Source organism: Vanacampus margaritifer, chromosome 1 (assembly GCF_051991255.1).
Source record: "Vanacampus margaritifer isolate UIUO_Vmar chromosome 1, RoL_Vmar_1.0, whole genome shotgun sequence".
Classification (NCBI taxonomy): domain Eukaryota; kingdom Metazoa; phylum Chordata; class Actinopteri; order Syngnathiformes; family Syngnathidae; genus Vanacampus; species Vanacampus margaritifer.
This window is the reverse complement of record NC_135432.1, coordinates 48,632,232-48,647,053: the sequence shown is the minus strand read 5'-3', so window position 1 is coordinate 48,647,053 and position 14,822 is coordinate 48,632,232. Positions and strand designations below refer to the sequence as shown.

Below are 14,822 nucleotides of genomic sequence, written 5' to 3'. Positions count from 1 at the left end.
CAGACGTCCTACCGCTGAGCACAAAAATACGTGAAACTGCTCTCACTCAGGTTTTTCCCCTCAATTTTATCATAAATAGTTCAAACATTTTTTTTTAAATATACAAATTGCACAGATGAAGTACATTTATAGGTACAAGTACATTAGGACACCAGATGACAAGTTGCTGTGTTAAGAAACAATAAGGCTCCGATGCCCTTCTGCAGCACAGCTAATTTGAGTGAATGAGTGGCAAAACAATCAAAAGCAAACGTGGTTTGAAATTGTGTCAAACAGCAACACAGCAAAATTCAAGTCAGGTAACTCTTTTCTCTTTGTGTCTTTTTTCCATTATGCAGAAGCAATGATTGCAATAGCAGACATTTCATGGACATGGTTCCCATTGAGTCATTACAGGGAAGTTTGGTTTTAGCAATAATAACAAACATTTACTTAGATGTAAATGTATTTGAAATCACAAAAAATAGTTGTTGTTTAATAAGTTACAGCCAATGACTGCTATTGGGTCCATTTTACATGTAAATAAATGATCAGTGCCAAGTCATTTTTCATAGGAGTAACCTCAGAAAAGCTATCAAAAGGTACCGCTACAAAGTTTTAACTATTCTCCACAAACACCAAATAAATAAATCAAATACATGATATATCAAGATGATCAAATAAATTACCACAGCACTGCATAACAGAGTGAGTAAGTAAAGGATTCATTAATAAGTGCTGTAATACATTTTCTTGCCCTTTATAATTTATACAAAAATAAATAGAAAACATTTAGTTCACAGAAAAGACACAGTAAATAATCAAGAAGTGGGTTCATATTTTCAGAATAATGCTATAAGAAAACACACCAAAAATAAAATTTCAACTGGCCGTCTCACGCACACACACACACTATGTACGTAAACACTCCACCAAGCAAGCTTTCATCACAAGCGCAAGAATTATAAAGATTATTTAGTACTTTGTGGTCGTCTGTATATGAATTGTGAAAATGGTCATTTAGGCCATTTAGATTTTTTTACCCCACACAGTTTGATATTTCCCCACACTACCATTTGCACGCCGAGTGTTGTAATCTGCTAGTCGCTAGTGGATGATTTGGCTTATTTTACAGAAAGGACTCGGCCATAAGGCAAGGGCTCATTTGTGAGCTGCTAAGCAGCCGCATAGCACCACAGTTGGCATCATGACGAATAAGAGTTGTTGGCGTCAGTGGCAGAATGCTTTCAAAGTGTCTTCATTTGCATGGACCATCCATCCAACACTTAATTTGTCTCATCTGCTCAATCATGGCCCCAAAACTCAGGATCATAAATGTAAGTATGACATAATCACTATGTTCAACATGTTTGAGGGTCCGTCGTGTTTGGTAATGTGTCTGCTGCATGCGTCACATACACAGATATGCACACAAATGGAATTCCAATACAATCCATTTAATGTCTTTGAGGGACTTTTCTTGCAACTTGCACCACACCTTGTCGACCATCTGTCGTCATGGCAATGCAAAGTTGTCCATGTGTTGCCCAATCCACAGTCCGGGGGGCAGTGGCTCATTTGCATGAGACCAGACATTCTCCTCAAATCAGTGAGGCTCAAAAAAAGAGGATGAAAATTATGCTGTAATTATTGATACTTGGAGGATTTTGAAGAAGGTCACCAATATTATGAAGACATCCAGGATTATTATTTTTTTAATACATGATGGCGGCGGAAAATTTTGTTACTTATGACAGGACTGCGACAAAGTTGACATGGGTTGGCAGTTGTAGGCTTTAAAATTCCTAAATTGGAATATTGTGAATGAAAACAGTAAAGAGCTTGCACAATACAGTGGAACCTTCTCAAGTTACTGTTCATAAACGTTTCACTTGAATTTCCTTCAAAAAATTGACAAAAAGACTCCAGAATATCTGTCGGTTTAGTGAGCATCGTAAATAATACCTCCATTAGTGTGCTTTGCTTTTGCTTCTTTGGCTTTGTGTGTGTGAAATGGAATGTAAGGCTCCACATTTCCAGAAGGTGGCGGTAACACAAACTGTTTGTCAACAGCAGTTGATATTGACGAGAAAGAAGAAGAATTTTCCCAGATAGCTGCATTTGTAAATAGTTCAAGCACTGATCTGTATATATTACTGGACAGCCGATAGCCCATACACACCCGTGCAAGCCGTTGAAGCCACAGGGCAGCCATCTTACTCCTCCCATCTCGCGAGCAGACTACTGTATAAACTGTGCGTACGTATACGTACAGATTAGACATGTACAGCTAGTAGGCTCGTAGTATAGGGCCGGGGGGCAGGGGTGGGGGATGTTTGGCGGGGCGGTTACTATTTTTTAACAAGTGGACGGTATGTGCTGCTTTGAAGACCCCCTTTTGTTTTGTTGCTCAGTTCCTTAGACCCCAATATTAGATTTTTTAATTACAGGTATAATTCTTTAATTAAAAAAATATACAAGTTTCCTCCTTTAAAAATCGTTAAGCATATAATTTATACACATATTTAAGACAAGTTGTAAAATGTGTGAAGCCCTTTTGTTTATGTTTAACAAATTTAAAACATCATAAATCATGCTGTTTATACTAAGTACTGTCTCTGATGTTCTCCAATTTCGATACTGTAAATGTATAGATAGTTCCCACGAAGTAAGCCGGTGGACGTGTCCAGCTCCCTTTCACCATATTGTCTGAATTGTCCCCATCGCGGCTCGAAGTGATGCCTAAACAATAGTATAAACGACGGCTAAATTGACGGCAATGAGCACGAAAAAGTCCATGTTGTACCGGGAAAGCCTGCAGGCAAACAAACGCCAGCGGTACGATGCAAAAATTGGGACTGATCGCTGGTATCCCTATACATTGAAGAAGGAAAATCACGCCAGCCACCGGTTACGTACATGGACACCGTGAAGTACAAATGCGAAGACTGCGTAAACCTTTGAACAACTAAAGGCATATAAATCAATGGAGGCAATTAACCAGCTGTGTTGTGGATGGGTGCGCGAAGTGCTACGCATGACTTTGAACTTCAATGTGTTGATAGTGATGGCAAAGCTACGTCGTAGCTAGCTTAGCTTAGCATATATGCACTTATTGAAACTACAGTTGTGCTCATTAAAGTACGCTGGCATAATGTTTTTTCATGTGCGCGCGCTATTTTACAGAGGATATGTATGATAACAGAAATGCCCTTTTTTTTTTAAGTGTTTGTGTGAAGTCGTTTATTGTAAGGGGGCACGGGGTACTGTTTACTACTGAGGGATCTAGCATGCAGGCGCGAGACTGGACAGGAACGGACAATGTGCACAATGTAAACATGCTTAGTAGAAGAAGAAACGTTAAACTAATTAACCTGTGATGAAGTGATCTGAGCAGATCTTGGGAGTATTTTGTGGGTTCATCTTTCTGTTGATACTGGCTAACCACAGTCTGCGACGTGATCACTTTCATGTGCTCGGATCTTTGAATGGAATAGAATCCCAATGTACAAGTTCCGTCAGCTTTCTTAGTACAACCATGTACCGAACACAAAACAACCATATTGGTTATGAAAAGAAACACTTGTTTGCTGAAATTCACAAGTGCGCAGCGCCGCCGCACCGTGCCTTCTGCTAGGAAAACCAAAATATATGGTGGACGCACGACGCGGTGACGTCACGCGGGAACTAGGAGGAGGAATATGGCGGCCTTGCGACTTCAAAAGTCTTGGCCTATCGGCTATCCAGTAATATATACAGATCAGTGAGTTTAAACTATGGGCTGTGTTCGAGTGTCCACCCTTCGGTAGTTGCAATAAATGTAGTGCCCTCATTCTGTTTGGCGATTCGGACAGCCAGCTCACTACTTGCCTTACCCACCATATCATGACGCAACAGCGAATAAATCTCCCAGTATTTATTGTAAATAAAAATGTTTTAAAACTATATTTTAGTTCCTTTGTTAGATATATTGCACATATTTTCTACTAAAACAAATTATTTCCGTAGTATATAGTTGATGTATGGGAACACTAGATGTGAAAGCAAGAGCAACGTCGTCAACATTATAGCCAATGGAGCACTGACTTTGAAATCGCTGTAGATTGTTAAATTCTCCCTAATTCTTAACCGTTTTTCATTTTTGTTGTTAGATGACACAAAATGACACAAACAATTATGCTGCGTTTTTCAAAACAACAAAAATCAGTGGTTTAAAAATTCAGTTTGAAGCATAGCCATGTTTATAACAACCAATCCGTTTGAAAATCTGTTAAGAATTTAATGAGTTACAAGTATTTAAATGGGTAAATCATCCACCTTATCACCGACTACAGCACAGCACACCAGAGCAGTTCCCTGGCTGACCAGTGGCGATGTTGCCAACTCCACCTTGAGCCATCTATATTCACATCTATGGTTAAAGCCTTTGGTTGTAGCTAATTACATGTTTTTGCACTAATGTTACTTTGTGTGTTCTCCTGTTGTGTAATAGTAGTTGTGTGTGTTTTACTTATACTTCTTGTGCATAATTTTGTTGCACCATACATTTGGTGCTCAGTTTAATGACTAACCTGATCATGATCATGCCTTAATAAGGTGTGGGAATGCTATTTGCACTTTTGGCTCTGAATAATTTCATACACATTGGCTTCACACATGCTGGATACATGAATCTGTCATTGTTTTTCCAAAACAATTTGGATTAATTTGATATTTTACCAAACTCACATTCTTAATTGTCTCGTATGCAGCACGTGAAGTTCATTGGCCTGTTTGTTAAATGCAATTCAAATATTATATCATCACACTCTTGAGATAATTGCCTAAGTTGTTTTTTGTGTGCAAAAAAAAATTAAAAAATTGCCTAAATCATCTCCTCATGATGCAAATAGTTATTTTTTTAGTAATTCCTAAAATATCTAGAAAAATGACAGGCAATTATGTTAAGAATTCGTCAATATGCAATTGAAATACGTACATCTTTCTGTGAGTGTGTATGACGTATACTATACATCTTAACTCATTCAACCCCAAAACCGTATAAATAAGTTTTTTAATACTTTGTCCTGTACTCCCAAAAACATATTTATACGTTGTTGTTGTTTTTTTTAAATGCTAGAGCAGGGGTGACCAAGTTCGGTCCTCGAGAGCCCCCTATCCGGCCTGTTTTCCATGTTTCTCTCCACTAACACTGAATCACGATCAGGATCGTTATCAGGCTTCTGCAAAGCTTGCTGATTAGCTGGTCATTACATTCAGCTACGCTGAAGGAGGGAGACATGGAAAACAGGCTCTAGGCTCTCGAGGACCGGACTTGGGCAACACTGTGCTAGAGCATACAAAAGGCTTTAATGCAGCCTCTGACCCGAATAAGTCTTTTAAAGCAATGGTAGTCATTACAAAAAACGGCCAGCAGGAGGCAGTAGAGTATAAGAGATCATCCAGGTTTGTAAATATTGATGAAACTTAGCTATATTCAAATGCTAATTGATGCAAAACGCAGATAGAAATATACTTTTTTTTCCTGATGAAAGAAGAGACTCTAATCTTTCTTTTGGTAGGTTCCATGTTTTGATAGCAATAGAAAACAAAATTCTGTGGGCCTTGTAAAGTGAAGGGTGTAGAGTGAAGGGGGTTGCTTCAGTGAAAATGGCTGGGAGGGAATGAGTTAAAATGTTCCATAAGATATTGCTTAGAAAATCGTGGTCAGACATGGTGGAGGGTTTTGCGTTCAACCTGGGAGGTTCCACTGTAGTTTTTCAAATTATGGAAAGGCTTTGTATGTACAGTATATGATTTCTCTGGACACAATATATTATATTTCCGTGTTTCTTAATTTAACTTGAATAAAAAAAATAATAATAGTGGTTCCTTCCGATTTATCACCAACTCCTTGAAAAGGATCCCATCTTTCACCATTTTTTTTTTTTTTTACTCATCTCTGATGACGACACTGTAAAGTTTGTGGTGCGGTTAGGACTCTAAGAGACTGTGCCAGCGGCAGACCTGCTGTCCTCGGGACTCTTTCATCAGAGTCCAATGAGTGAGCTCTTCCTCCCCAGAGCTGTTGAGCCCGAGAGAGATCCAGCCAATCATCTCCTTGCGTTTCATGCTGCGCTTGTTGTAGACGGAGAGGATGAGCGTTACATCCGACAGCTGGAAAAGGGCGACCTGGAAGACAAACGTCTCTTTGTAGGTCGGGTTGGGTTGGCCTCGACAGATGGATGTTTTACACTTGGACATCTCGTGGCCCATAGAGTTAAGTAAGGTCAGCTTCACGTATGTGTCTGAACAAAGAACAGATAAACAAAGACATGCACAATTAGTGGCAGCACTCATTTGTCTCAATAGACATTTACTCGTTCATTCATCTTCTGAGCCACTTATTCTCACATTTAATGATAATTAATCTGACTAAAGAAATTGGTCATTTGTGCAAAACCATTAAGTCTGTCAATTGTCTGAATGAATTAAAAAATAGGCACACGATTCCCTCAAACCATTTGCTTCCATTAATACCACAACACTTTCTATCTGAGATGACGACTGTATAGGATGTTTTTCTGCTGCTCGAACGCAAAGTGTTCCTCATAACAAAGACAAGAGCTAAAAGGGCACAAGAAGCCTTTCTTTGGGCTTGTTGCTATGCAACTGTCTAACCTGAACATACTTTTAATGATAAAATGGGCCACCAGCGTGTCTGCCTAGTGAGGTAATGGAAGAGGATATTCTTCTCATGAATAAAAAAATATATTGACAAAAAAAAGACAAAAGTGGTGGCAGTCCTCTGAAATCGTCCTCGCATCAGTGGCCATGCAAACAGGTCATGTGGACAAGAAAAAAGTTATTTGATGTTTTTATATATTCAAATGGTTTGTGATGTCTAAACTTCTAACATTGCCACCATTTTTTTCTTTTCCAACAATGCCACCAAGTGCAATAAATACGTTACTGTGCAAGTCTTGGGTTTTGTTGAACTTTTTCACATCAACCATTTTGGTACAAAAACTGTAAAGAATGACAGCAATCTAGTTAGCAGAATTATATAAAAGGTGCGTCCTGCGTCCAAAAAGTAACAGTACTTACTACTGGGTGTGCTGTATGGGCTATTGGCAAAAGAGAGATTGGTAAATTTTGTTATCATTTAACTCATTCAAACCCCAAAACGTGTAAATACGTTTTTTAATACTTTGCCCTTTGGTTTTTTTTATGCAAGAGCATACAGAAGGCTTTGATGCTTCTGACATGAAGAGGTGGCTTAAAGCAATGGTAGCTATTACAAAAAACGGCCAGCAAGTGGCAGCAGAGCATAAGAGAATAGCTAGGGCCATGTTGCATCAAGCTAATTTTGTCAGTGTTTTCACCAGGAATGTGAATATCGATGAAACTTAGCTATATTCTAATGCTAATTGCTGCAAAACGGAAACATATACAAATATACTTTTTCCTGATGAAAGAAGAAACTCTAATCTTTGTTTTGGTAGGTTCCATGTTTTTATAGCAATAGAACACAATATTCTATGGGCCTTGCAAAATCCAGTAAAACAGTCGGGAGCGAAGGGGGTTGCTACAGCCAAAATGGCTGGGAGTGAATGAATTAACATGATACCTTGGGAGTGTGTATTTCTTTTACAACTCATCTTATTTCCGTTCTTTGTTGTTACAACTTTCTTTCAGGTTTCCGGTGGCTGTGTATATGCTTATTTTAACTTCAGTTATTTATTAAGTCGTTTACAGTTGCAGCCAGACCTATGTGACAAGTGTAAGGTATCACCAAGCACTTATTGGGGGATTTGCAATAGCTTAGGAATTAATTAGCACGGGTTTCGTTGTTTTTTCTACTTGCCCTCCCTTTGTGACAATGATACTTATGCGAGTTATGAAGCTTTTTCGCTCCCATTGAGGCAATAATTTAATGACTAATGTGCTGTTAATGACCTGATGCATTGCAAACTTGCTTCTGCATCATGTTTAGACAAGTTAGCTTTGCAGCCATTAACTCGTAGGTTAGTAGAGACTCCGCAGGATCATATTCAACAAATAATTTATATATATTTTTTTTTAATTTGAATTATGAAAATATTTTCATCTCATCTTTACTGATGTCAATGTTTGTGTAGCACTTAAGTGATTATAGAATGTTACTTTCATTAATAAGAAATCATTTAACCAGTTAATGCCTCTGCAAAAATTTTATTTGGAATTTAAGGTTTGGGGAGTTTTTATTATGTCCTTGATATTTAAGAAAAATTGATGTTCCGTAATTAATCAATATGGGATTGAATTGAAGTGAATCGAATTGAATCGGAAAATATCCAAATTGAATTGAACTTGCGAATCGAAATTGAATTGAATTAGGAAGTTGGAATTGATACCCAGCTCTCCAGTCACGTCAACATTCATTACTGCGGTTGAACGGTAGGGTCCAAATCTCTACCTTTGGACAAATTCTTACCTTATATTGAATATACCATCTATACTGCGCACCCCTACCTCAAATTACAACTGTATTGACCATCGGGGTGGGACGATACGGTTAACTCACGATTCAATACTGTGACGATATGTGGCTCTTGATAACGATAATATCACGATACACAAATTTTCTCAACGATATATCACGATATTCAGCATGTGAGTGACAGTGAAAACTTACCCACTGTTCTTCGCCAATAGAGTTTCAATACCAGTTCTTTTCCACTGCTTCTGCCTACTTTACCACCATTTAGGGCAGGGATGGCGAGATCCGGTCCTCGAGGGCCGGAGTCCTGCAGGTCTTGGATATTTCCCTTCTTCAACACAGCTGATTCATGATCAGCTCATCAGCAAGCTCTGCATAAGCCTGATAACAATCCTGTTCATTGGAATCAGCTGCAGTTCGAGTAGGGAAACCTCTAAAACCTGGAGGACTCCGGCCCTCGAGGACCGCAGTTTGCCATCCCTAATTTAGGGGATTAGCTATGATTTGACGGCATAATTAACTAGCAGTTCTTAGCGTCCGACGCGGGGTTTTCATTTTCTTGGGGTGGTGGCCAGTTTACTTGGGTGGCCCGCCCAAGTATTAACAAGGTGTAGGTAACACTGGGGGGGGGGACAAGGAGATGGAAGCAAGACCTAAATGACCAGTTGCTGTGTGTTCCGTGTGACCCAAAGCGCTTTAGGTGCTTTGCCCCACTGTATGGGGATATTTGCTCACAAAACATACCTGTAGGAAATGCCTTTATAGCGCATTGCAGTTTCTTGTAACATGTTGCATTACATAGTTGCTGAGAAACATAATCTTTCTGTAAATCGCTACTTTTGTTATGTATTACTCCAAACAAACAGCCTGAACAAAGTGTTGTTTTGGCCACATATTGCGAGTGAGGTGATCTGAAGGTAGGGTACTATTCAGCGAATCAATCGCCAATTTGACAATAATGTTACACGTCAACCAACATAATGTGGAAGCTTTTCTCTATTTAAAAAGTGACAGTGACTAGAAAACAGTTTCTGTCGGGTTGATCCCATGTCCTCTCTCTCCATTAGGCTCACTGCACAACTGCTAGCTAGGTTACCTCACTTAGCCTGTGTCTGCTCCATTGGTTTAAATATATTGACAACATGTGTTCAAGAAATTTACAATAGTAATTAAATTTACAATAGTAATTAATCTTATACGACTGCATCTTCATTTTCGTTTTCAACCGCATTTACTTTTTTCGTCTTGGGTGAATTTGTTGGTTTTGCAATGGTATTTTTTGCCTATAAATTCCATTAGGACAGTTAAACATGGCACAATGCGCACCTGTTGTTTTATCATTTAAGGCTTTAAGCTTTATAGACAATGTCTGAATTATTGAACAGTTAAAAACTGTTTTTGAACATAGTAATTGAATAGATTTTTTTCAAATGGGTTTTTCAGGTTTTGGTTCACATTAATGTCCGACTGCCATTGTGGGGACAACAGTTCAAGCCCATCCACTCCCAAAATCTCACTGCTGTAGTGCCCTTGAGACACCGAAAACCCGAACTGTTCCCTGGTCACTTAAATGCCCCCTGCTCAAGTGTGTGCCGCTAAGAGTGGGTGTTTGCTGTGTCCACAATTGTAATGGGACAAATGCAGAGGCCAAATTTGGTTTGTATGCATGAAAAATAAAGACAATTCTTCTAATGGTCGTGATTTATTCTAGTCTCATTTTTTGTATGACTAAAACCTGCCATTTGAACAGGGGTGTGTAGATGCTTTATATCCACTGTGCAGTGAAGCCACCCATTTGAATGAAGGCAAGCGAGGCAGAAATGAAAGTCAACAAGATAATCACAATGGCTGTGCGAGTGTTTCGCCCCTCATTTACAACTTCACAATAATACTGTGTATTGCACTCCTCGTCTAGGAGGGAGTCAACGGAATGAATTGCTCAGGCTCATGCTGTCGAGTGCCAGCTGCCTTCCAATGCCTAGTTCGCAATCGCAGCCTTGAAAGATATATTCAGTTGCTCTCTTTGACATAAAAGCACTGTGGGAAGAAAATAGCCTTGATTTCTTTTTTGATGGATGCTGAATGGGCTCTGAAGAGCTGTGGATGTCTTAAGTGGTCACTAACGGCGATGCAAGGCACTTTGGTATTGTTGCTGAATGAGAGGGGCTGCAACTGATGATTAACTTGACGTGCAGTCTTGCTACTGTTAAAATTATTTAGAAAAAAAAAAGGGAAAAAAAGTGAGCTTTGAAATTGCTTTGCAACATTCACCAGGCTGCTTCGTCTTTTATAAGACACACAAAGTCAATCAAGACATACACAAAGATTTTGCACAAAGATATTTGATGTGTATCGGATGTGACTATTTCCTAGATTTAAAAAGACGACTACACAATATTCTAAAGATGCCATTCAGGAACATAAAACCAGTACAATGCCAATGCTTCTCAACTGTCACATTCAGTGAACCATATTAGTTCATGATTGCTGAACAGTAGTGGTGCAACGGATCACAAAAGTCACGGTTCGGATCGGATTGCATAGTTTTTCAGATCAGCAAAACATAAATAAATAAATGAATGAATAAATAAATAAATAATACTTTGTCTTCATTTATTTTGTACAACACTTATTCCAATAAATAAATTAAAAAAAGATAAAAAATGTCAAATATAGCTCTTTAGGAATTAGGAACACAACTTTAAGTGCAATATGAGGCAGAAACATTCTTATTTTATACATGGTCCATGTGTAAAATAAAGTTTTAATGGCTTAAAGTTGTGTTCCTAAAATCTAAACGACTATGTTTGACATTTTGAGTTGAATTTTTTTTAATGGGCAAAAGAGTTTTATGAACAAAATGAAGAAGTTCTATTTATCTTTTTGTTTTTTATAATAATGAAAAGACCTTAAAGTGCAATTTGAGGCACATTCCCTTCCTTTAAACATTGAGAGTGAATTACAAAGTAGCCTTGGTCCAGAATATTGAAAAATAATTTAAGCCAGGTACCAGCTGTCAAGACTAATGCTGCCTTCCTGTGGTATCGAAATTATGGTAAATACCACATGTTGTTTTCCATGGCCTCACCATGGACATTGGGGACAGTGCCTCTGAATTGGCAGACTGGTGTGGTGGTCCCCCTTTTTAAGAAAGGGGACCGGAGAGTGTGCTCCAACTATAGAAGGATCACACTCCTCAGCCTCCCTGGTAAGGTCTATTCAGGGGTGCTGGAGAGGAGGGTCTGTCGGGAAGTCAAATCTTGGATTCAGGAGGAGCAGTGTGGTTTTCGTCCCGGCCGTGGAACAGTGGACCAGCTCTACACCCTCGGCAGGGTCCTTGAGGGTGCATGGGAGTTCGCCCAACCAGTCTACATGTGTTTTGTAGATTTGGAGAAGGCGTTCGACCATGTCCCTCGGGGAGTCCTGTGGGGGGTGCTTCGGGAGTACGGGGTACCGAGCCCCCTGATACGAGCTGTTCGGTCTGTGTCAGAGTTTGGTCTGCATTGCTGGCAGTAAGTCGAATTTGTTTCCAGTGAGGGTTGGACTCCGCCAAGGCTGCCCTTTGTCACCGATTCGGTTCATAACTTTTATGGACAGAACATCTTGGCGCAGCCAAAGAATTGAGGGGTTCCAAATTGGTGGCTTCAACATTGCCTCTCTGCTTTTTGCAGATGATGTGGTGCTGTTGGCTTCATCAAGCCCTGATCTCCAACTCTCACTGGAGCGGTTCACAGCCGAGTGTGAAGGGGTTGGAATGACGATCAGCACCTCCAAATCTGAGACCATGGTCCTCAGTCGGAAAAGGGTGGTGTGCCCTCTCCGGATCGGGGGTGAGATCCTGCCCCAAGTGGAGGAGTTCAAGTATCTTGGGGTCTTGTGCACGAGTGAGGGCAGGATGGAGCGGAAAATCGACAGGCGGATCGGTGCAGCGTCTGTAGTGATGCGGACTCGTTCCGTTGTGGTGAAGAAGGAGCTGAGCCAAAAGGCGAAGCTCTCGATTTACCGGTTGATCTACGTTCCTACGCTCACCTATGGTCCCGAGCTGTGGGTCGTAACCGAAAGAACAAGATTCCGGATACAAGCGGACAAAATGAGTTTCCTCCGCAGGGTGTCTGGGCTCTCCCTTAGAGATAGGGTGAGAAGCTTGGTCATTCGGGAGGGACTCAGGGTTGAGCCGCAACTCCTCCACGTTGAGAAGAGACAGTTGAGGTGGCTCGGGCATCTGGTTCAGATGCCTCCTGGACGCCTCCCTGGAGAGGTGTTCCGGGCATGTCCCACCGACGGGGGGCCCTGAGGATGACCCAGGACATGCTGGAGAGACTATGTCTTTCGGCTGGCCCAGGAACGCCTTGGTATCCCACCGGAGGAGCTGGTTGAAGTGGCTGGGGAGAGGGAAGTCAAAAAGTTTCCCTCATGAAGCTGCTGCCCCCGCGACCAGACGGTAGTAAATGGATTGATGGACCACATATAGACTAAAAAATTGCACGTAAATACCCCCTCGTCGAATTTCGAATTAATTTTGATACCCGAGTTTCCGAGCTGAGAGAACTTTTCAAGTTTAACATAGCAGAGAATGCCGCAGGATTCGTGAATGATGAGAAATATTAACACTTATAAGTGTGCTGTCGTCCGCTAGCAGGTTGTTTTATAATCTACACAATTACGTAGCATACACAATTCAATGTCCTGTCCTCTACAACTCATTATTTGCCATTTTGCCGTAATTGTTCGGTTTTACGAGCAAAGTCTTCGTCAGCTTCCCTGTGTATTTTGTTGCTACAACAACAAAAGCCCATGAACAGAACTCAGTTGTAATTAGGAGTGTCCGAGTGGTAAGGTCCATCTTTCCCATAGCATGTGAAGGCAGGGTCATTTAAATAAAGGTAAAGGTAAATTCCACTGATTGTCACACCCAACTAAATGGGGGCGAAATTCGTTCTCCGCATTTGACCCATCGCCTGAGGGAGCGGTGAGCAGCAATGATTGCGCTCGGGAATCACATGGTGATCTAACCCCCCAATTCCAACCCTTTACACTGAGTGTCAAGCAGGGAGGCAATGGGTCCCATTTTTATAGTCTTTGGTATGACCCGGCCGGGGATTGAACCCACAACCTCCCAGTCTCAGGGCGGACACTCTACCACAAGGCCACTGAGTACAGTAGCCTACCAGCAGGGTAGTAACAGAATATAGTTTAAAAAAAATTGTATTCTGATTATGTAACAGCGGTACATGTATTCCGTTACTCCCCAAGCCTGCCTACCAGCCAGGCACTCGTAAGTAATGCTAACAGACTTCTGCCGTATCATACAATGATGGCGTAATTAATTAGCGGTTTCTTAGCGTCCCAAATTAGTGATTGAAAATAAGTTCGGGATAGCGTTGTGTTGATGTTGGTCACAATTACAATGCCGATCAAAAACTACGATAAAGAAAGCCTAAACGTCTAAAAGGGAATTCAAGCTTGCCATCACGCCACAACGGGGGACAACTTCAAAGTAAAAGTCAACTAAGTCTGTTTGCATTGCAGCCAATGTATTATTTGGTAAAGATTATTTTGAAGTTAGCCTAGGGCGGCGTGGTTTTTTTCCCCAACACATGAACATCAAACAAAAAACGCTAAAGGGATAACTAAAAGGGGGCCTAATCCGAACTGACCACGGACAAATGATGATCCATTGCACCACTACTGAACAGAATGAATATCAGTGCTCTACATAAACACTACAGTCTTATTTAAGTTTTGTGCGCTCTATGCACAAAATGAAAAGTAATACATTTGCAGCCAAGCCATGCTAAATTAAACAGTTAAACCAATCATCAAGTAAACTGGATTAGACTAGAGTGAAAAGTGAAAGCATTGAAGGATTTTAGGCATGATGAAGACACATGGGAGCAATACCAAAAATCGGTGAAGGAGGTGGGTACATGCAAGGAAGCATTCATCTTTAAAATGAGCTCGTCTTCATGGATGAGAGGGTAAAATTTGATTCAAATCATTCTGGATCCAACTCAACATTTGATCAACTACATCCATGAAGGCGTATGAAAACATTGAAACGTGTGCAATTTGAAGCAGGGATAGACACTCACCTCTGATAATATAAACCTGTCCACCTATCAGGTGTTTTAGACAACAGAACAGCCCGTCTGACAACAAGGGTTGGGCAGCAGTAAGAAAAACAGCGAACCAAGGTGTCAAATAGGTGGTACAGGGTGACAACATTTTAGGCAAAAACAGAAGATGCAAAGGAAGAAAAACAGGGTCAAAAATTGCACAACATGACACCAGGTTCATAAGAGGACATTTCAGTTTCAACATGCTGATACCTTAAAACTGACTGCAGAGGCCAGCAAAAAAAATAAAAAAATAAAAAAAATAT

At 40.4% G+C, this 14,822-nt stretch overlaps 1 protein-coding gene across 6 annotated transcripts in view; it reads right to left on the bottom strand.

The window, feature by feature from the left end:
- Positions 1–46: 46 nt before the first annotated feature.
- Positions 47–14,822, bottom strand: part of syt14a (synaptotagmin XIVa) — a 69,968-nt gene continuing 55,192 nt past the window's right edge. For 4 of the 6 annotated variants that reach the window (XM_077568501.1, XM_077568327.1, XM_077568413.1 and 1 more), the window contains 2 exons: positions 14,533–14,610; positions 47–6,266 (listed from right to left, as the gene is read on the bottom strand). In XM_077568501.1, coding sequence (XP_077424627.1) covers positions 5,953–6,266; positions 14,533–14,610 — 392 coding nt within the window. In that variant the 3' untranslated portion in view covers positions 47–5,952. The remainder of the gene's footprint in view (positions 6,267–14,532; positions 14,611–14,822) is intronic. The other 2 variants (XM_077568238.1, XR_013294519.1) reach the window with 2 other exon arrangements.